The sequence below is a fragment of the Trachemys scripta genome, chromosome 2 (assembly GCF_013100865.1).
Source record: "Trachemys scripta elegans isolate TJP31775 chromosome 2, CAS_Tse_1.0, whole genome shotgun sequence".
NCBI classification, from domain to species: domain Eukaryota; kingdom Metazoa; phylum Chordata; order Testudines; family Emydidae; genus Trachemys; species Trachemys scripta.
In genome coordinates this window covers 215,274,212-215,298,082 of record NC_048299.1, presented here as the reverse complement: position 1 = coordinate 215,298,082, position 23,871 = coordinate 215,274,212, and the positions used below count along the sequence as shown (strand labels likewise).

Genomic DNA, 23,871 nt, shown 5'->3' with positions numbered 1-23,871 from the left:
TCTCTGCATTACAAAAGGCGCAAGAGGAACACATACCACCCTGTTGAACTCCACCAAAATGCACAGAAGCACTTTACATTCAGTCACCTGCCGTTGTCTTCTTCAGGGAAGCCCTGCTTACCCCATTGTCCGTCCTTACAAAGACAGCTAGTCTGTTTCCTCTCTCTGCTGCAGAGTGTGGGCCTAGAGGATCTTCTGTTTCGCTCACCAATTTGGCATTTAGAGAGAAACATAGTGGAGCTCTCCACCCCCAACTGGGGTCAGATTAATTAAATAGCATCCAGAATCATGTTCAGGATCCAAATACCTGCATGACTGAATATTTTCATCTGATATTCAAGTTCTAGGGATTTGGGTTGTGTACCCCCTCCCCCCATATGCTGCTGCTTTGGGATATAGTTTATGGTGGAATCCCTCTAAACACATATCAGGTCCCTGGGGGGTTAGTTTCTGGTGGAATGTAATATTATGATGTTATGTGACAATGGCAAAGACTCACAAAAGAGCTGCTTTCTTTTAACACTGTACAAGGAAGCTAATGAGAAAAAGAACAAGGATATTTTATCTAAATCTACTGTCTCACTCTCTGCTTCCCTGCTGAGCTTCTGCCTATAACTGTCCCTAGACCCCTCCTAACTGACTTCTTGCTATAGATATAATGAAATATTACACAACCTCCCAATGAGGAACCGTTTGGATCCAGTTTCATGAATCTACATTCTGTCCTCCCCAAAATATATTATGAAACACAATGTGCAAACTTTCCATTAATAGGAAAAAGTCAAAAGGGTTTCATTTGAGATTCCTCTTTTGTCCAGTGTGTTCTAGTTAGCAAAATTTGGAATATTCAGTAAGGGAGCAAGTACCATTGCATGAAGGCCTTAAAACTGCCTACGAGGGGAAAAAAAGGGAAAGACAACTTGGAAAAGTGTATAGAAATGGTACATTCATTTAGTGTAGAACTTACTGTCTGTCTGTCCTTTCAACTTGTCTGCCTGTCAGTGTTTAGACAGAAGTCATGTGAGCTTTTGAGCTGCAGGGACTGAGATAGAGGAGAATGTGTGCGTTAATGCAGAGTGCTACTGGAGACCTGGCAGAGTGAGAGTGAGACAGAGAGTGTGTGTGAGTGTAAAAGGGGGAAGTGCTGGGAGTTGTAGCAGCAGCAGCTGCTGCCACCTCGGAGCTAAAGATTCGGATTCAGCTCCATCTCCAGCACGTTTTCAGCTCTCCAGAGGCATAGATGCTCCAGGTTCAAAAGTCCTAGAAGATCAGTGACACCTCCAAGAGCTGAAAGGATGCTTCTTTACTACTCCTAACAGCATTTGGGGACTCTGCTCCTTTTTCAGGACTGAAAGAGGTAATTATTGAAATGTCGTTGATCTCATTTAAAGGTGTCACATCTGAATGTGGAAAAAACTCGGGGCAGAAAAGCACACAATCGTGGTGAAGGGGGGTGGATTTCCCCCCCCCCCCCTTTCATTGTAGTCAAGGCAGTAAGAACATCTAGAGATTAAGACACTGTTTGACTTAAAAAAATGTGGAGGGAGGGGGAAACCAGAGGAGTGGAACTGAGCTGTTTCTAAATTGTTATGGTCTCTCTTCTGTTTTGTTCCTAATGTGTAATCTCTAAGTGGAGGAAACTTTAGCCATGCATCTCATAGAGCATTTACCAGCACTTACCTCTTATATTAAACAATGATGAGATTTTAAAATATTGCATTTAATTAAATGGGATTTATTTAAGCCTCTGCTTATTAAAATATCCCCCTCCCCACCATTGACCCTCCCATCCCCCCCACACATGATTTTGAAATGCAGGTCTGTTTGAATGGAAAGTTTGCACCGTGTGTTTCATTCTCTGTCTTCTCTTTCAAGCCTATTTGCCTTCTGCTGTCTCCATCCTTGTCCCATCCTCCTCTCTGCTTGTGGTAACAATGGACCCTATGGAGCCCCCCGTGCACATTTTCCGTGAGGAGCCACCCTCCACCTGCTCTCCAGGTCCCTGCCTCCTCCCCAGCAGCAGCAGCTGGCTCCTGGACTGGGCCGAATATGGCAACAATGCCAGTGGTGGCTTTGAAGACCTGCAGCAGAACCATACCAACATTTCCCCAGCTATCCCCATTATCATCACTGCTGTCTACTCTGTGGTCTTTGTGGTTGGCTTGGTGGGCAACTCTCTGGTCATGTTTGTCATCATAAGGTAAGGGATCTTGGGGAGAACTGTTTGGCTTTTGAGTACCACACTAAGGAGGCTTCAAATGATACCCCATTGGAAGGGATGTAAGGGAAGGGGTGGGGAGAAAGCTCTTTGGGAGATATAAGTGCATATCCTAGGAACCATAGGGAAGTGACTGAGCTGAGTCCAAGTGCTAGTTGTTAGCTATTTACATTTTTGACTTTTGCCTGGGAGTACAACTAGAAACCCAAAGGAGAAATGGATTAGAAAGTTATAAATTCTGTAGCCTGTGAGTTGGAGGAGAGAAGGTGCTGCCTGGCTGTGTACTGGAAATGTGTGGATAGAGCCCCCGCAAGGATCAGAAGCAGTTAATGTTATAGAAAACGATGAACTAGTATAAGGAAACTTCTTCTGCAAGGCATCCTTTTCCTGGGCAAGGCACCCTAAAAGAAGGGAATTGTTTATGGTTCCAGTATGCATTATCGTATTATCATATTATCTTTTACTGACTTTTTTTTTAAGATAAAGACTTCATAAAAAATTGGAAATTCTGAATATAAAGATGGGAGTGCTTTTTCTTTAAATTAGGCTATTATGATAGTTTCCAGGATTAAATGCCATTATTGTTTTTAGGCCTGATAAAATCAAAGTAAGCATTGTTAGGGGTTGCTTTTCATATTCCAAATGACAGGAGAAAAGAGATTTATTTGCACTAATTGGTGTTCATGCTAAACAGCTCATTTAAATGCACTCATATTTACACTTGTATATTGATGTATATCTTTAATCCCCTGGAAATGATGCGGTGTGATTTTTTTTCTCTCTATTTTTATAATTTCCCTGTGCAATTACTGTATCAAAGTATGCCATATAGTGCAGCTCAGACGGTTTATAGCTCAATTCTCTGAGAGTGAAATCACTCAACCATTTGGTCTCCTGCTTCATAATGTATTTGAATCCTGCAATAAACACTGTGCAGTTCACTTTCTGGAGCATTTTAGTGCTTGAGTAAAATAAGTCCATATATGAAAATTAAGCTGACATGAATTCAAAAGGTTCTGGTGAAGAAAACTGGCCTCGTTTGGGTCAAGCAGTTCCAAAATGAGGAAAAAATGTCAAGATTGACTCAGATTGAAGTTAAGTGGAAGACAATGTAGTTGTTATTTCCAATGTACTTTAGGAGAAACACTTACTATCAGGTGAAGCCCCTTGAAAATAAAAATAAAATCCCTTTAAAAAATCAACATAGTAAATAAGATGCCTGTTTATCAATGTGAAATAATTAGTTTCCTCCAGGCTGCAAATTTTATACTGCTACCTGCTATCTACTTTGTCCTTTACATACAATAGAAAATAAAATCCCTAATGTATAGGGAGAACTGAGTGTTTCCCTGACACACCCTCAGTCATAAGGGGAGAACTTCTTTAAGCTGTCAGTCTAATAGTGACAATTAACTAGATGGGCAGGCAAAATAAACTCAGAGCCTCAACCCTGAAAGCAAGCTAATATGTATTATACTGGCTTGTGTGTATTTCCTCTTTCCCTCTTACTTCTTCCCTCCTGAGATTTTTTTTTTCCTGGCATCCCCTGCTAGTTATGCATTTCTTTCTGTTCTCCACCCCAGCTCTTTTGTTGCTCTTTCCTCTTTGTGTCTCCCCTACCTATATTTCTACATGGAAAACCCTGAGATTGTTCACAATATCTTTCCCCTTTCCCTCCCCTTATTTTTCTGTGGCAAATGGTTTAAATGTTCTGACATTTAGAATATATAAAATATATAATAAACCCTAATTTGAAATATTCCAATTGCTGTTGCATTGAGTGTCTCTATCTGATTTTTCATAATCCAGTGAAAAATATATTTTATATGTTGCAACAAACTCCTTTTCTCCACAAACACCAGCTCTGTGGGAAGCTTTGGAGAAAGCGGCGTGGGAGAGTCATTTCCCTCTGCCATTTCATTTCTTTATTCTTCTCCTTTCCCTACTGCCCCTAGTAGTCTCGAGGGAGAGGATGATGACATTGTTGCTCCTCTTTTTTTTTTTACTCCCCAGACATGTGGGGGAATTCATGTGATGTCCCTCACTGCTGTTTCTACTCCGTACAATCCCTTCAGGCTAATGCTGCTGTTCCCTTCCTAACATCAGTACTGTTGCTAGGCATTGATGCTGAGATGGGGAGACTCCGGCTTACTACTTTTTTAGCTCTTCAGGTAATCAGTTGCCTAAAGGAGGCGGGGCTTTAAATAAGACACCTAATGTCATGAGACTCATGATAAGATTATGAAAGTTGGCAATATTGTATCACATGCAGGAGACGAACAGAAGCATCGGGGGACCTATGGAAGGGCAGAAGAAGTGAGGAGAAGTCTGGAGGGCTCCATAAACCAGCTAACATCCAGCCAAAAGCTGCAGAGTAGACAGGTCTGCCCTATTCCTCACACCTCTTGGAGCTGTCAAAACAGCTTTTTGCTAAACCACATAGAAAAGGAGGTGTCTCTTAAGCTGATTTTCCTGACCCAAAAAGACTGACTTAATTGGCTTATGAGCAGACTGGGATGAAACTGAGACTTTGATTCACTAGCTGTCTTCTCCCCTTCCCTTCTAGATGGCCAAATGGGGAAGAATATCTAGTCAAGCTCTCCAGAGAATGTTCGTTCTGTTTCATGCAAACTTCTGAGGTTTTGAAATTTGTCTTTGTGCCAATGTGGAACAAAACCAAAACCTTTCAAAAGTTTTAGTGAAGTGGAATTTTGTTTAAAAGTCCATTGTTGGATCAAAAAGTTTGGGTTTTTTATTTGACTTTCTCTCTCTCATGTGCATCCGCCCCAGACCTGAGAAACTTTCTCATTTAAAATTTCATCAAAATGCATCTGTGAAATATTTATTTTTTAATTTTGGCATTTTTCATCAGTAACAACAATAAAAAGACACAGTTTTGTCAAAAAAAATTCCAGGCAGCTCTAATATGTAGCTGTTGTCCCTGACTTAGACCTGTAGTGTCTGAACTGACTGGTGGTCTGGATTAGGCCTCTGGTCAGTAAATTCAGACTTTCAAAGACTTCTGCCTGAGCACCAGCTGTTCAGAGGGCTATAGTAACACTGGAGGGAAATGAAGTTTACCTCCCCAGAGCAGGGAGGGGGAGAGAGAGCAAGTCCTCACCTGGGGACTACATCCCCCCATGAGAGAAAAGGGAGGAATGAGAAGAGAACTTTTTAACTGCATCCCCTTGGAGATAGGACCAAAGATGTAGAGAGAGAAGTAGAGAAGAGCCCTACCTCAAGAGACAACAATGAGAAAGGAAAAAAGAACTAAGGGGCAAAGACAGAGTGAGGAGAAAACACCTACCACGTGGGAGATTCTTACTCTGTGAGAAGAGAGTGGGAGAAAGATAAAAGAACCCCTGATGGTGGTGGGAGGAAAGGGGAGAAATGAGAATCCACACCTGCAGGCCCATCACCAGGGAGGATAAAAGAGAGAGCTTCTGTTTTTGTGGTGAAGGGGATTGGGGAAAAGAAAGGGTGGGGGAAAGAATGAAAAGAGGAGCGAGAGAAAGCAGACATCCAATGAGGCCCTCATCAACGGGGGAGCCTGTAGAAAAAAGGGGAGAAGAGGTAGGTGGTGAGAATCAATGGGGAGGGAAAGAGGAGTGAATCTCCACTTCAATAGATAAGGAAGGGACAGTGGAGAAAAAGGTGGAAGAAAAGGCACTATAGGGAGTAGAACTGGAAACAGGATAAAGATACCTAGGCTTCCTCAATAACACCACATTCAAAGGGGAGGTGTGGGCACAGAATGCACAAAATAAGTGAAGTCTAGTCACTGGTGCCTTAAGGGAAGAGAGAAAGAAAGGAGGTTGTCTTCTGTGACTGGCCCTGAAGGGAGAGGGCAACTGGAGAAAAGGAGATGTCTGTGGCAGGCTCTACAAACAGCTAAACCCCAGTTAGACTGCCTGGAGAGACTGGGAATAAGGATCCAGCCTGTGGAGAACCAAATTGAGGGAGGAGCTCTAGGGAGGAAGCCCCAAGAGTCAATGACTTGGGTAGAAGCTGGGCCAACAGGAAGAAAGTACAGAGAATCAGTACTTGGTCTACACTACGAGTTTCAACACAATGCTGCGTGAAACTTAAGGAGCTGAGACAAGCGTACCAGAAAGCCAAAGAATCAAATGGATGCTCACGGAGGGAGGGAGGGGCGGCTGACGACTGTAGCTATCCCACAGTTCCCGCACTCTCCGAAAACCATTTGAATTCTCGGTTGAGCTCCCAGTGCCAGAAGGGTGAAAAACATAGTCGCGGGTGGTTCAGGGTATATGTCATCAGGCCCCCACCCCTCCCGTGAAAGCAAAGGGAAAAAATTGTTTCTCGCCTTTTTTTTCACTGTCACTGTATGGGTATGTCTACACTACGAAATTAGGTCGAATTTATAGAAGCCGGTTTTATAGAAATCAGTTGTATACAGCCACTTGTGTGTGTCCCCACGTAAAATGCTCTAAGTGCATGAAGTCGGCGGACCGCGTCCACAGTACCGAGGCTAGCATCGACTTCCAGAGCGTTGCACTGTGGGTAGCTATCCCACAGTTCCCGCAGTCTCCACCGCCCATTGGAATTCTGGGTTGAGATCCCAATGCCTGAATGATGCAAAACAGTGTCGCGGGGGGTTCTGGGTACATGTTGTCAGGCACCTCCCCCTCCGTCAGAGCAACGGCAGACAATTGATTTGCGCCTTTTTACCTGGGTTTCCTGTGCAGACAACATACCACGCCAAGCATGGAGCCCGCTCAGCTCAGCTCACCATCACCATATGTCCTCTGGGTGCAGGCAGACATGGTGCTGCATTGCTACACAGCAGCAGCTAATTGCCTTTTGGCAGTAGACGGTGAAGTATGACTGGTAGCCTTCATCGGCGATCTGGGTGCTGGCAGACGTGGGGCTCGCAGACGTGGGGCTGCATTGCACACAACAGCAGCCCCTTGCCTTTTGGTAGAAGATGGTATATTACGACTGGTATCCGTCGTCATCGTACTGCAGTGGCTGTCAATCATGGGCACCTGGGCAGTCTTGACGATGATGGCTATCAGTCGTAGTATGCTATTTTCTGCCAAGCACCCAGAAGATGCTGAGGGCTCAGTCATGCTGCAACGTTGTCTGCCAGCTTAAGATGTAAAAAATAGATTTGTTCTGTATTCATTTGCTTCCTCCTCCCTCCATGAAATCAACGGCCTGCTAAACCCAGGGTTTTGAGTTCAATCTTTGGGGGGGTGGGCATTCTGTGTGACAGTTGTTTGTGTTTCTCCCTGATGCACAGCCACCTTTGTTGATTTTAATTCCCTGTACCTGTACACCATGTCGTCACTCACCCCTCCCTCCCTCCGTCCGTCAGATACTAGTTTCGTGCCTTTTTTCAGACCAGACGCCATAGCACTGGGATCATGGAGCCCGCTCAGATCACTGCGGCAATTATGAGCACTGTGAACACCACGCGCATTGTCCTGGAGTATATGCAGAGCCAGGACATGCCAAAACAAAACCAGAACCAGCCGAGGAGGCGATTGCAGTGCGGCGACGAGAGTGATGAGGACATTGATATGGACATAGACCTCTCACAAAGTACAGGCCCCAGCAATGTGCAAATCATGGTGTTACTAGGGCAGGTTCATGCTGTGGAACGCCGATTCTGGGCCCGGGAAACAAGCACAGACTGGTGGGACCGCATCGTGCTGCAGGTGTGGGACGATTCCCAGTGGCTGCGAAACTTTCGCATGCGTAAGGGCACTTTCATGGAACTTTGTGACTTGCTTTCCCCTGCCCTGAAGCGCCAGGATGAGAGCAGCCCTCACAGTTGAGAAGCGAGTGGCGATAGCCCTGTGGAAGCTTGCAACGCAAGACAGCTACCGGTCAGTCAGGAATCAATTTGGAGTGGGCAAATCTACTGTGGGGGCTGCTGTGATCCAAGTTGCCAGGGCAATGAAAGACCTGGTGATATCAAGGGTAGTGACACTGGGAAACGTGCAGGCCATAGTGGATGGCTTTGCTGCAATGGGAATCCCAAACTGTGGTGGGGAGATAGATGGAACCCATATTCCTATCTTGGCACCGGAGCACCAAGCCACCGAGTACATAAACCGCAAGGGGTACTTTTCAATGCTGCTGCAAGCCCTGGTGGATCACAAGGGACATTTCACCAACATCAACGTGGAATCGCCGGGAAAGGTACATGATGCTTGCGTCTTCAGGCACTCTGGTCTGTTTCGAAAGCTGGAGGAAGGGACTTTCTTCCCGGACCAGAAAATAACCGTTGGGGATTTTGAAATGTCTATAGTTATCCTTGGGGACCCAGCCTACCCCTTAATGCCATGGCTCATGAAGCCGTACACAGGCAGCCTGGACAGTAGTCAAGACCTGTTCAACTACAGGCTGAGCAAGTGCCGAATGGTGGTGGAATGTGCATTTGGACATTTAAAAGCGCGCTAGCGCAGCTTACTGACTCGCTCAAACCTCAGCGAAAAAAATATCCCCATTATTATTGCTGCTTGCTTTGCGCTCCACAATATCTGTGAGAGTAAGGGGGAGACATTTATGGCGGGGTGGGAGGTTGAGGCACATCGCCTGGCCGCTGATTACGCGCAGCCAGACACCATGGCGGTTAGAAGAGCACAGCGGGGCGCGGTACGCATCAGCGAAGCTTTGAAAACGAGTTTTGTGACTGGCCAGGCTACGGTGTGAAACTTCTGTTTGTTTCTCCTTGATGAACCCTCCGCCGCGCCCGCCCACCCCAACCCGGTTCACTCTACTTCTCTGTAAACCAACCAACCCACCCTCCCCTCCCCCTTCGAGCACCACTTGCAGAGGCAATAAAGTCATTGTTACTTCACATTCATGCATTCTTTATTAATTCATCACACAACTAGGGGAATCATGGGTGCGGGAGGAGGGAAGGAAAAGGACACATTGCAGTTTAAAACTTTAACTCTTATTGAAGGCCAGCCTTCTGATGCTCGGGCAATCATCTGGGGTGGAGTGACTGGGTGGCCGGAGGCCCCCCCACCGTGTTCTTGGGCGTCTGGGTGAGGAGGCTATGGAACTTGGGGAGGAGGGCTGTTGGTTACACAGGGGCTGTAGCGGTGGTCTCTGCTCCTGCTGCCTTTCCTGCAGCTCAACCATACGCTGGAGCATATCAGTTTGATGCTCCAGCACCTGGAACATCAACTCTTGCCTTCCGTCTGCAAGCTGACACCACCTATCATCTTCAGCCCGCCACTTGCTCTGTTCATCCCGCGATTCAGCCCACCACCTCTCCTCTCGTTCATACTGTGCTTTTCTGTAGTCTGACATTGACTGCCTGCACGCATTCTGCTGTGCTCTTTCAGCGTGGAAGGACATCTGGAGCTCCGTGAGCATGTCATCCCGAGTCCGCTGTTTTCTCCTTCTAATCTTCACTAGCCTCTGTGAAGGAGAAACATTTGCAGCTGGTGGAGGAGAAGGGAGAGGTGGTTAAAAAAGACACATTTTAGAGAACAATGGGTACACTCTTTCACGTTAAATTTTCCTGTTCACATTACACAGCACATGTGCTTTCATTACAAGGTCGCATTTTTCCTCTTATATTGAGGGCCTGCTGGTTCGGTGTGAGAGATCATTCACGCAGTGCCAGGCAACAGAATTCGGCTTGCAGGCAGCCATGGTAAGCCACAGTCTTTTGGCCTTTTTCACCTTCTTAATATGTGGGAATGGTTTCAAACAGTAGTGCCCTCATTTCCCATACCAAGCACCCATTGGGTTGGCCATTTAAAATGGGTTTGCAATGTAAAAGGAGGGGCTGCGGTTCCCGGGTTAACATGCAGCACAAACCCAACTGACCCCCTCCCCCCCACACTCAATTCTCTGGGATGATCACTTCATCCCTCCCCCCGCACCGCGTGCCTAACAGCGGGGAACATTTCTGTTCAGCCGAGCAGGAACGGGCACCTCTGTATGTCTCCTTAATAAAATCACCCCATTTCAACCAGGTGACCGTGAATGATATCACTCTCCTGAGGATAACAAAGAGCGATAAGGAATGGATGTTGTCTGCATGCCAGCAAACACCGGGACCATACGCTGCCATGCTTTGTTATGCAATGATTCCAGACTACGTACTACTGGCCTGGCATGGTAAAGTACCATGGCGGACGGGATAAGGCAGCCCTCCCCAGAACCTTTTGCAAAGGCTTTGGGAGTACATGAAGGAGAGCTTTCTGGAGATGTCCCTGGAGGATTTCCGCTCCATCCCCATACACGTTAACAGACTTTTCCAGTAGCTGTACTGGCAGCGATTGCCAGGGCAAATTAATCATTAATCATTAAACACGCTTGCTTTTAAACCATGTGTAATATTTACAAAGGTACACTCACCTGAGGTCCCCAGTGTGCCCTCAGGGTCTGGGAGCATGTCTTGGGTGAGTTCGGGGGTTACTGGCTCCAGGTCCAGGGTGATAAACATATCCTGGCTGTTGGGGAAACCGGTTTCTCTGCTTCCTTGCTGCTGTGAGCTATCCACATTATCTTCATCCTCCTCTTCCTCGTACCCTGAACCCTCTTCCCTGTGTGTTTCTCCAGTGAAGGAGTCATAGCACACGGTTGGGGTAGTGGTGGCTGCACCCCCTAGCATGGCATGCAGCTCCGCGTAGAAGCGGCATGTTTGCGGCTCTGCCCCGGACCTTCCGTTTGCCTCTCTGGCTTTGTGGTAGGCTTGCCTTAGCTCCTTAATTTTCACGCGGTACTGCTATGCGTCCCTGTTATGGCCTCTGTCCTTCATGGCCTTGGAGACCTTTTCTAATATTTTGCCATTTCTTTTACGGCTACGGAGTTCAGCTAGCACTGATTCATCTCCCCATATGACGAGCTGATCCCGTACCTCCCGTTTGGTCCATGCTGGAGCTCTTTTGCGATTCTGATGATCTCTGTGTGGTCACCTGTGCTCTCCATGCTGGGCAAACAGGAAATGAAATTCAAACGTTCGCGGGGCTTTTCCTGTCTACCTGATCAGTGCATCTGAGTTGAGAGTGCTGTCCAGAGCGGTCACAATGAAGCACTGTGGGATAGCTCCCAGAGGCCAATAACGTTGAATTCCGTCCACACTACCCCAATTCCGACCCGCTAAGGCCAATTTTATCGCTAATCCCCTCGTCGGAGGTGGAGTAAAGAAACCGGTTTAAAGGGTCCCTTAAGTCGAAAGAAAGGGCTTCGTCATGTGAACGTGTCCAGGCTTAATTCGATTTAACACTAAAGTTGACCTAAACTCGTAGTGTAGACCAGGCCTAAGTCTACTGGATGTTGCTGGCAGATGCGGTGCTGCAGCGCTACACAGCAGCATCCCCTTGCCTTGCCTTGCGGACGGCAGACAGTACAGTATGACTGGTAACCATCATTGTCGTCCCGTGGGTGCTCCTGGCTGGCCTTGGTGAGGTCGGTTGGGGGCGCATGGACAAAAAAGGGAATGACTCCAGGTCATTCTCTTCTTTAAGTTTTGTGTAATGGAGATTCAGTCCTGCCTGGAATATCATGCCAGCTGGAGGCTTCTGCCTCAGGCTGCTCTCCCAGTTGGCAGCACCGCATGGTCGCACCTACCCCAGCCTACCCCTTGCTCCCAGGGCTCACAATCAGATACTTTTTGCTGCAAATAAAAAAATAAAGCTGCCATTTAGATCTGTCCCCCAACATACATCTCCTGGGACATTTTGTATTTTACCAGTGTCAACCAAAGGCCCCCACACAAATGGAGATTCAGTCCTGCCTGTGCTTCTATCCTAGTGCTTATCACAGATTCCCATTTTCAGCTATAGGCTGAGCAAGTGCAGAATGGTGGTTCACTCGACTTCGCTGTAAGCCAACCGCCCTCCCCTCCTCCCTTTGATCTCTGCTTGCAGAGGCAATAAAGTCGGTGTTGTTTCAAATTCATGCATTCTTTATTACTTCATCACACAAAAGAGGGGATAACTGCCAAGGTAACCCGGGAGGGGTAGGGGAGGAGGGAAGCAATGGGTGGGCTTGTTGTAGGGGCACCCCCCTAGAATGGCATGCAGATCATCATTTCTGTAGGATGTCTGGGGCTCTGACCCGGAGTGGCCGTTTGCCTCTCTGGTTCATTAGTAGGCTTGCCTGATATTCTAGGCAGGACTGACTCTCCATTAGACAAAACTTAAATAAGAGATGACCTGGGGAGTCATTCCCATTTTTGTCCAGGTGCCCCCAACAGACCTCACTGAGGCCGGCCAGGAGCACCCATGACAGCAGCAGATGGTACAGTATGACTGGTAACAGTCTTTGCCAACTTGCAAAGGCAAGGAGATGCTGCTGTGTAGCGCTGCAGTACCGCATCTGTCAGCAGCATCCAGTAGACATACGGTGACAGTGAAAAAAGGCTGAACAGGCTCCATGGTTGCCATGCTATGGCGTCTGCCTGGGCAATCCAGGGAAAAGGGCGCGAAATGATTGTCTGTTGTTGCTTTCATGGAGGGAGGATTGACTGACGACATTTACCTATAACCACCGTGACAAATTTTTGGCCCCATCAGGCATTGGGATCTCAACCCAGAATTCCAATGGGCGGGGGAGACTGCGGGAACTATGGGATAGCTACCCACAGTGCAACACTCCGGAAGTCGACACTAGCCTCGGTACATGGACGCACACCGCCGAATTAATGTGCTTAGTGTGGCCGCATGCACTCGACTTTATACAATCAGTTGCCAAAAATCGAATTCTGTAAATTTGGAGTAATCCCGTAGTGTAGACATACCCTATGAGAAAGCAGGGTAGAAGAGTAGCTCAGGAAGGGTGGAAGACTCATTTCTTTTACATTTCCTTTGGGACTACTGTTTAAATTTATCAGCACCATGATCTGAGAGAGATGATGGGCAAGGTGTTCTGGGGAGGCTGACCCTGCCACAGAGGACGTATCAGAGCCTAGATAGCAGAGTAAAGAGAGACCCTTCACCACCATTGTAGGACTCTATATCCTACTGGTGGGAGGTTAGAAGTGGGAGAATGCCAACTCAGCCATTCCATCCCTGGTGGGGTGAAGGGTAGAAGTGAGGTAGAAGATAGAAGAGGGAGCAAAAAGTCAGTGGTATTAGTGGAAAAGTGTGGCCTGGTGGATTGGGACTCCAGAGTCGAGCTGGGTGAAATTTTTTGACAAATACTGTAGTTTGTAGTTGAAAAATGCACTTTTGGGTCAACTAAATCTATTAGTGAATTCATGTTGAGTTTGCTGATTCATTTCAATTGAAGTTGAAATGGTCAAAATATTTCAGTAATGTTGAACCAAAACATTTCCTTTCAACCCAAACGTTTCCTTTTTACTTTCATTTTGACAAAAACAAAGGAAAGGATTCATAAAATGACTGAGGCAGAGGAAGCAACTGCTCTCCCCTTATACACTTTAGCCTTGTCCCTTATAAATTTAGGGGTATGTAGCTGGGTTGTGGGAGATCCAGGTTCAATTCCCTCTTCTGCCTGATGAGACAGAAGGATTTGAATGGGGGTCTCCTACATTGCAGAAGAATGCCCTAACCACTGGCCTATAGGATATTCTGACTTGGGGATTTCTCAATCTCTCCTCTTGAAGCTGTTCTGCTTTTTATAAATGATTAGTCACTGGAGCAGGGATTTAAACTGGGATCTTCCAAATCCCAAGTGAGTGCCCTAACCACTGGGCTAAAGTTTGAGGGAGTGGGTGGCACCATCACTGCCTCTCCTTCCTCCAGTCGTTTTATGAATCATTTCCTTGGCTTTTGTCAGAATGCCTGAGGGTGAAACAACATGAAATGTTTCCTTTTAACAGTACCAAAAGATTTTGTTTTGACTCAAAACTTTTCAATTTGTTGAAAAATGTCATTTTTGGTATGACCCAAAATTAAACTTTTGTTGATTTTTTTTTTAAATTGCCAGTAAACTGGAAAATCCATTATCTGCCCATCTCTACTCTGGAGACCTGGTTCCTATTTCTGGCTCTGCCACTGACCTGGATCCTCAGCAAGTCATTTCACCTCCTTTTGCCTTAGTTTCCCCACCCATAAAAGGGTTCTAATATTTATCTCCCGTGTAAAGTGTTTTGATATCAATGGATGAAAAGTGCTACATAGAATCTTGGTGGTATTATAAATTGTTGGGGTTCCTTCGAGAACTCTTTCACCCAGCTGCCCGAGAACTTAGTTCAACTCCACTCTTGTCACTCAGAATCATTTATCAGGCATACAGCTAATACAGCAACACAGCTTTTGGCATACAGCAAAGCTATGTTGAATTGATTAGACTCAAGCACAGGGGGTGGGTATCAGGTGTACCACACATCCAAAGTTACACAGAAAACATCTTCCTATATATGTATTTACACATTACCTGACATATACTATACATTGCATCACACGTTTTGGGATTGACTTGGTTACTTTATAGAAAAGAATCCCTGTACCACATGCTCTGTCCACGTACAACTTAGTAATTAACCTCATCAGAAACTTTTCTGACTGGCAGTTGCAGCTGGTGTTTCATTTATTTTTTCCTTTAACTTAGCACTACAATTTATTATCTCCCTTTTCTGTGCCCAGGTTACATCCCTACTAGTACATTGAGAAGCTGTTAAGCCCTATTTCCTTTTACGTGATTTTAATTAAATCATCCAGAGTTAAACAATTTAAATCAGATTGTCCCTGTGCCTGCAGCAGCCGGCATAACTGATCATTTACAAACATGTTCATTAGGAAGGGCCCATTTCCTTTAGAAGGGCGGTAAACTCTGTGGGGGGAAAAACATAGTGGTGGTTGCTGTCATCACTTAAATTCCTTTTTGCATCATTTGTTTGGTTACTAAGGATTTTACCAGGCGTGACAGCACCAAGTTATATTGCTGTAACTGGGTTTCATTATCAAACCAACTCTTTCTTAAAAAAACCCAATACAGTCAACATCCTTTTTAACACTTTATTACTTGTACTACCCCCAACTATCTAGTCCCCTCCGAGCTCTGCAGTGTCAATTTGTGCAAAAGCTCCTTTTAACTCTTTACTCTTTTCCCTCAGATCACTTATTTTTCAAAGTGACACATTTCTCAGCTGATTATTGTCAGTGTCTCTGAACTTATCTTTTATGTTTTTTTTGCACTTATCCCTTAACTTAATACTCTTTGCCTGAAAAGCTGTACTCACTAAATACAGTCCTTGAAGGATGGCTGCTTTTTACTTTGGATTTATGCAAAAAGGTAATAGACACTGTTTTCTTTCTTCCATTTAGTCTATTTCCTCCTCTACAACTCTGATTTCTTCTTTGTGCTTTTTTGTGTTCATCCTTCTGGGTAGCACATTTCATTTGTAAGTTTTAGCCACCAGAAATAATCTTTGTAAAATTGCTGCTGCATTGATCTGGACTCAGGATTCAAAACAAAACAAAACAAACAAAAAAACTAGATCCTATTTTTCCATGGCTGCCAATGGGTTCTATCTTTTGAAAATTTCAGTGGCACCCAACAGACCTTTGCTGTGCTCTGCAAATTATTTGTTTATTTATGGCATTCAACGGAGCTCTGCTGTGCTCTGCTAAGCATTCTTTTTTTGTTTAATCTAATACCACTCTCTGGATTTCCTTTTTCACCCGAATACTTCTCTAGGGTTTACCCCTAGATTTAACTCACTTCTTCAGTGTGGGGCCTCATATTTAAACCTTTAAACCCTTCCAATGCAATCTACCTTAATGCTAGGTTGCAACCCTCACACTAAGGGATGTATACATTATCTGCTCCAGATGAGGGGATCTGAGTCAGTGTACCATGGTGTTGGAGTTCCCCCGAGTCCTCTTGCACTCAGTTGTCCAAGAACTCCATTTTACTCCAGTCTCTTCACTTAGATTCCTTTATTTAGCATACAGCAAAGCTACACTGACTGGCTTAGACTCAAGCATGGGGGGAGGAGCGTAGGGCATACCACACATTCACAGTTAAATAGAAAATCTCTTCCTTTATATACGTTTACACACATTACGTTGCATTTACTATACATTGCATTACATATTTTGGGATTGGCTTGGTTACTTTGCAGAAACCAATCCCTTTACAGCATGCTCTGCCCACACACTGTCCATACACGATTTACTTTTCACCTCATCTTACATTCCAGGCCTTTTTTGTCTATTGTTATCTTGCCCATTATGAATGATTCCATGGGTGTTTCCCCTTATCTTAGGTAGTACAGACATTGTTTCCAATCTACTAATCCATTTACCTTCCTGATACGGTCTCCCAAGAAATGAGGCTTCACCCATGTCCAATTACTCATGTCAGGCCAGGCCTACATAAATCACTGAGCAATGTTTATATTACATTACAAGACTTGGTCTACACTCACCCCTCAAATCGAACTAAGGTACGCAACTTTAGCTACGTGAATAACGTAGCTGAAGTTCGAAGTACCTTAGTTCGATCTTACCTCGGTCCACATGCGGCAGGCAGGCTCCCCTGTCGACTCCACGGTACTCCTCTCATCTAGCTGGAGTACCGCAGTCGACGGCGAGCACTTCCGGGTTCGACTTATCGCGTCCAGACAAGACGCAATAAGTCGAACCCAGAACTTCGATTGCCAGCCGCCGAACTAGCGGCTGGGTGTAGACGTACCCCAAGTGTCTATATTACATTTCTACAGCAAACCATTTTTGAGCTATGACAACATCAAAGACCTTAGAATATGCTTCTAAAAGGGAAAAACACATTTTTAAAATTTCATATGCAAACAGGCCTTGTCCCCTTCCACCAAAACTTTTCCTGCCTCCTGCAAATTCGACTCTGACTAGGGACTTCACAGGAAAAAATTCAGGCAAAATGGTGCTTTCTTGAGACAGCTGGAGGGGATGAAAAGGCGTATTTTTAATGGAAACTGAGTTACAACTTTAATTATGGAATTGCTATCACAGTGTTGTACACAGCCACCATGGGAGCTATGTGTCTGTTGTTTCACTCATTCTGGATTCACCTCTTCAATGTGCTCTGTCTTGATTGCCCCAGGAGGTCACCTACTTGGAAGAACTGCTGTCATCAAACTCCAAGACAGCCAATCCTGTATTTCTTTGAAAATTATTTTGCAAGCCTCCAGTGGTCTGAATAATTCTCTAGGATTAAAAACAGTTTTAACAACAGGCAGTGTCACAGCTATGTGCGTTCATTCCTAAGGGAAAAGAGGAGCTTGTACGGCTCTGGTTTGTCTAATGTCTTAGGGGAAAAAAAAGCATCATTGAATTTAATGGCATCCTGTGTTACAGGAATACTCTATTAAGAAATGTCATAATGTAGTCAACTCTTTCTCAGATTACTTTTATGTGCTACTGCTATAAAGATATTCTTTGTCCCTTGTCAGTCTCTTACTACTTTTTTGTACTTTCATTAACTTGCGTGCCCCCCATCCTCAAATGTTTCTCCATGCTTCCTGGGGGGGTACGGGCATGCCTCACAGTTTGGGGACCACTGTCCTCGGAGGTGGTGCTATTAATCCCATTTTACAGATGGGGAATTCGGGCCCAGAGAAGCTAAATTACTTGCTTAAGGGCACACAGAATGTCTATGATGGAGCAGGGACTTGAGCCAAGTCTCCCACATCCTAGTTTAACGATCTAACCACTGGATCCTTGGTGGAGCTGGGTGACACTTGGACTTCCAGTTTTGAAAGCCAATATTTTGAAATTAATTCCGCATTGGAAAGAAAACAAGCATTTTGGAATTTTTCCATTAAAAAAAATAAAAAATTATCAATTCTAGGTCAACTGAAACATTCCATTTTGATGAAATTTAAATGTTTTCTTCCAATTTTGTCTTTTAAAATTGTTTTATTCTATTATAATTTATGACAGAATATAAAATTTGAAACAAAAATCATTTTGAAATGAAAAATCAAGATGTTCCATTCCAACAAGGTCGACCTATTGAAATGTTTAGTTTCAACTTTGTATACATCAAATTTTGTTGAAATTGACACATTGCCATGGAAAGTTTAGATATTAGATGAAATGACACTTTCTGATAGAAATGTTTTCTGCTGGACAATTTTTGACCAGCTCTACTCCTTGGCAAGTTACTTAGCCCCTCTGTGTCTAAGTTTTCCCATCTATAAAATGGAGATAATTCTTATTTATTTACCTAACTGTGGTGTACAGCCCATTGCCTTATTGTTTCAAACAAAGCTAACACCACATTTACTAGCACTCTCATTTGTTGAGTTGGAAAGGTGCCTTCCCAACAAACACGTGCATCAGACATGAGTGTACTGAGATAGCTTTGAGAGAAGAAACTTGGGCAAGGAAAAAGACTTTAATTCTTAGGATATATACATTGAGTGAGGATGGGAAAGGGAGGTCTTTGACAAAAGTGATTTCTGCACATAAAGAAAATGATTTAAAAAGGAAAGGAGGGAGAGAGCAAAAAGAGGCACAATGGATCTTTATGGCCCTGCTGGGAAGCCTTGTTTACTGCTCAAACCATCAAGTTTGGAATATTCTTCCTGGAGCCACAGGTTCAAATCTAGTCAGGTTCAGCCTTTCATTCTCGGGGGAAGGTAAAATGAGTTCCATACAGTTTACTATTTGGACCATTCAGACCAGGTCAATATGCCTCCTTTCCCCACCAACGATGCCCAATACTTAAACATACCCCTTTCCCAGCACTCCACCCCAAAGGTAAGCTTCTGGTTTACAGTTTAACTCTCTCAGGGGCATGCACCAGTGTGAAGCAATCAACACACACACACACACATACACACACACTTTGACAGCCTAACATCCTTTTATATCTATTTATAAATATTTATATATGCATTTTATATTTAATCATGAATAGTACAGAGAGAGTACAGAACACACAAAACAGTAAACCATCCTAAATGCAATGTCCCTCACTAGCTCACCCTTCCCTTGGGAGTCCTTGGGGGAATCGCCTGTGTTCTGTCACTTAGGCAGGCAGGCAGGGTCCTCTGCCCCTTGCCTACTCCCTGCAGCAGCCTCCCTTATCTTAATTTGGTGCAAAATGGCTCTCCCCCAGTTCCCTCTGTGAGTCCCTTTATAGACGCCTCCTGAGGTCACCTGCTTCTTCAGTTCTGCCATTTGGTACTTTTTTCATTATTCCCAACCTGTTCCCCTCCTTCAGAGCAGAGGAGGAGGTGTCTTGTGCTATGTACTGCAAACCTATGGTCCAAAGGTGCTCTACTTTGCTCAGTGCTGATTGCTCACTATTGTCTCTGGCCTGGCAGAGACGTGACACAAACCTGCTAGCAGGGTGGATCCACATACATGACAGGCTTTTCTTTACACAGTAATTTCATGACACAATTCATATAACCATTTCCAATTCAGAAGTTGTGCAGACAGAATCCCCAATTTGTCACAGCACATGCTGCGGGAGTCTCAAAACCTAACCATACAACTAGGCTGGTAGATAGGAGCATAAATATCTATATGTAGTTTTGAGTGGGAATTTTCAAAGGTCCTTTTAAGTGTCTATTCTTAAAAATCTGACTACATAGGTAAGTGCACAGACAATGGGAGCTTCAGGTGCTCAGCACCTCTGAAAAGCAGGCCCTAGTTATCTCAAGTTGGACACAAGAGCTGGCATTGAAAACTGTGGCTTAAGTTATCAATCACATAGTTAAGTGCACAGACATTGAAGGCTAGTTTGGTCAGAAGCTGAGGGTACAAGAACAAGTGCCTGACAAGTTAATGGTGGGGTAGTTTGGTGGCACTCTGTTTCACTGCATAATTTACAGCTGAGTTTCCTGCTGCATGGATGTGCTACAAAATTAACTATGCCTTCCTTTATGTGTCACATGGTTTGTTGCATGTGTAGGAAAATGTCCACAGTTTACTTTTCTTAATTCTTATATGTTTAATCAGAAATGCTTAATGTCTTCAAAGTATTTTCTCCCAAATCTTGTGGAAGAGCTGCAGAAGACACCCCGAATCTGCTCTTGGATCAAGCACTCTTGGACAATGGTGAGCACCCTATGTATTATTACATTCCTGACCTTTGCTAAATGATTTGTATTGACAGTGGGAAAGAGGGGGCATTGCTTGCTGTTTGCTAGGCAGGTCATACAGTGATCCACATTATGTTGCCTTGCAGGTTGAGAGAGACAAAAAAAATCTTCATTTCCCCTGAAGTCATCAGTGCATTCCTCATCATAACAGTGATGTTCTTCAATAACTTTTATGGAAGATCTTCAAAATATTCACTGGAACTATTCAAAAGAATATGTCCTGGGATTATCACCACTTGGAGAGGGATAGTGTCATGTGGTGGGGGCAGACAATACCAGGAACTGGCAAGTAATGTCAGCACTCATCTGGAGGATTTGCTCCTTTAATACCAGAAGTTTGGAGACATTTCAAAATCAGGATCAATGATCTGCCACTCATTAGCTGATTCACTTTCCCCCCTCTTCCTTCCTCTTTCATCTATCCCACCTTGTCTTCAGCTGTCAGGGAAAACTCCAGATTCCATGTAAGCAGCTGATTGGGACTGTTCTACATAGCTGCTTCCATGGGTCTTGCCCATGGACAGATACCTCATAAAGTCCAACTTTTCTTTCTTAAATGAATTGTTTTTGAGGAACCATTCCTGGATGGAATCCCCTTTCTATATGCACTGGAATGATGTGGTAATAATAGAATCATAAAGGGAAGAGTCACCAAGCTCTGTTGGAGAAAGTTTTCCTCCAAATCTTGTTGAATATTGGAGGAAACCTGTCTCGTGAAGTATATGCAAGATTATGTATAGTCCCAGAAACATACTGGCTAAACAAGGTAAGGCCAAATATTTACCACTTCATCTACTTAGTCTTTTGGCTCCTTTTCTGTTATAGTGAGGCTCACTTGCCTCCCTCCGAGCGGGAGAGGGGGAAACCATTAGATGCCCCTCGGAGGGCGGAGCCTAGATCGCCCTGCCCCCCTCACAGGAAGTACTGGGGCATGGCCGGAAGTATAAGAGGCCAGTCCTGCAGCACAGTTGGGGGAGAGCCTGTGAAGGACACTCTGCCTGTTCTCCCGTGACCCCGAGAGAAACCTGCACCTGGTTGTTCCCGATTTCCCAGACTCTGACGAGGACCTGCCTGGAGTACCTACTGCCGTATATCCCGAGGAGCCGGAAGAGGCCTGGAGGCCACAGGTACTAAACCCTGGGGAGGCAGGAAGTGGCCCTGGGGCAGCCGGCTGCAGAACCAGGGGTGGCTCAGTCGGCGTGTTGTGGCTGGATCCCCACCGACACAGAGACAGCCAATCCTGCCCCTGCCAGGGCCTTGGGCTGGGACATGGTGGAGTAGGGTGGGACTGCGTCCCCCTGCCAACCCCACCCCAGGGTGGCTGACCCCCCTACACTGTGCAAGGAGGCTCTAGCTCTGAAGAGGAGCCTCCCTTACCAGTAGCCCTGAGAGACTGTTTGTTTGCTGGCTGCCTGAGCTCCGCCCGGCTAAAGCCAGCCCTGAGAGACTGTTCTGCTTGTTGGCAACCTGAGCCTACTCAAATCCAGGCCCCAGCTCACCTGTAGACTGTTTTGGTTTGTTGGCTGCCTGAGCTCTGCCTGGGCCAAAGCCAGCCCTGAGAGATGGTGTTTAAGGGCTGACTACTTGAGCTATCCAAGCCCAGGTTAAAGCCTGACAGGGATTGTTAATCGCCCAGCCCTGTTGTGGGCTCTTGGCTGTCTTGCAGACTCTGGTCCTGGCCAGACAGGGCCAGCCTGAGTGGCCTCCCTCCGAGCGGGAGAGTGAGGAACCATTACATAGTCCCATCTTGACTGTGTCAAGTAATTTCTGGTTCAGGCCAAACCCAGTGAGGCTGCATTTCTTGGCTGATAACTGCATTCCACACAGAATCATGTGAGAGAGTGGCAGATTATGAAAGTGTTTTCTCTGAAAAGATTTTACTATATGCTCCGATGAGAATGGGGAGGGAGTTGCAGTGTAGAGTTGCAGTCTCAAATAGAGGAAGGGGGTCCTAGAAGGTCTGCACTAATCAGGAATAAAAATGGGAAATGGCAACATTATATTCTAAACACAGACATCAGTTCCTGGCCCAGCTAAGTCTTCTTTGTGCTGTTTGGCATGAAAGAGTGCTGGGGAGGAAAGGGGAGATGGCCAGAACATCATGAGTTCTGGCAAACATGTAAGGCCATAGGAAGGCATTATAAGTCTGCACAAATTAGAGCAGTCCTGGGGCTGCTCAAGCTTGTGTGGGGCCAAATTGTCCCCCAGCATCCTCAAGGATGGGGAGGATGTGAAGGTCCTGTACATCCACCATTGCCCTCCTCACATCTATGCCAAGTAGAGCTTAGCCAAGCCCCAGACAGTTTAAAATGCGCTCACCGAACTATGCTTTCAAACCCTACTTGATTTGTCAGAAAGTCTTCACCATAATGACGGCTAAGGGCATTTCAGGCAGGAAGGGCATCCACCAGTGCTGGTTCATGGTATGTGACAGAGAGTGTGTGTGTGTGCAGGTGAATTTCCTCACCCAAGGCAGGATTTTTTAAATCTCTCAGTTGATGATCAGTGAATATGAGAATCAGCTGCTGTTGAGATGTCAGGACCTCCTTCTAGAGGTAGTCCCAGAATAACTGGTTTGTCAAACACTGTCCAGAAGGGGAAGGCTAATTAGTCTCCAGAGAAGATCTGAGTTTGGCCCAAATGATCCAAGAGTGCTATGTCTGCCCTGAAGTGTCCCATAAGGAAAGATTGTGCTTGATGGAGTGAATGGTATGGGAGATAACTGGAGAGGTATGGAGGCTATTAAGAAGTGGGTGGTATGCAACAATGAGGTGAGGAAGCTAGAGGAATGCATAGAGGCCAGAAGTAGATCCTATGTAATCTCTCCCAAGTGGAGACACTAGAGCTGTACCCCATCCAGACCATCAACAGGCTATGGGGACTTGAGACCACCCTAATGAACCAGCTCTTCCCAGATAAATACACATGGAAATGTAAGTCATATAATGTGATTTTTATTTCTCACAACTTCTGAGATGTATAGCATCTTACGCTTACTACTCTGAATGTTCCCTGATACCCCAGTGAGCATTAACGGAATGCCTATTTAAGATGCAACTCCCATTGTGACATTTCCCTGGTGTTATCTGTACCAGTGATCTGCTAGGTCACTCTAATCCTCGAATCTGGGAGACAGCCTTACCCTGCTCTGCTGTGAGAACTCCCACTCCTGGGCTGTTCACGCACAGCCTCTGGCATGTAAGCTGCTCCCAGCTATGTGAGTGAGCACTTTTGGCCAGCCGCTGCTTGGATTGTGCAACCGAATGACACTAGCCAATATCTCCGGTCCCAGACTCAACACTAGGAACCTCCGTCTTGCAGTATCCAGTTGTGCCCGCTGGATGCTGCAAGCTTATATGAGTTCGACAATTTAACAAAGAAATTGATATGTACCAGGCTTGTTAACCCAAGGGGAGTCTCTGACATGCTTCAAACCAAATGCACTGCTTCAGGTAGAATAAACAAACAAATTTATTTACTACAAAAGATAGATTTTAAGTGATTATAAGTCAAAGCACAACAAGTCAGAGTTGGTCAAATGAAATAAAAGCAAAATGCTTTCTAAGCTGATCTTAACACTTTCAGTGCCCTTACAAACTTAGATGTTTCTCACCACAGGCTGGCTGGCTTTCCCCTTGATCAGTGCTTCAGT

At 45.2% G+C, this 23,871-nt stretch overlaps 1 protein-coding gene across 1 annotated transcript in view; it reads left to right on the top strand.

The window, feature by feature from the left end:
- The first annotated feature begins 1,178 nt into the window (after positions 1-1,178).
- Positions 1,179-23,871, top strand: part of OPRK1 (opioid receptor kappa 1) — a 45,021-nt gene continuing 22,328 nt past the window's right edge. Inside the window, exons 1-2 of the mRNA XM_034762922.1 lie at positions 1,179-1,357; positions 1,876-2,200. Of these exons, the coding sequence (XP_034618813.1) occupies positions 1,935-2,200 (266 nt within the window). The 5' untranslated portion in view covers positions 1,179-1,357; positions 1,876-1,934. The remainder of the gene's footprint in view (positions 1,358-1,875; positions 2,201-23,871) is intronic.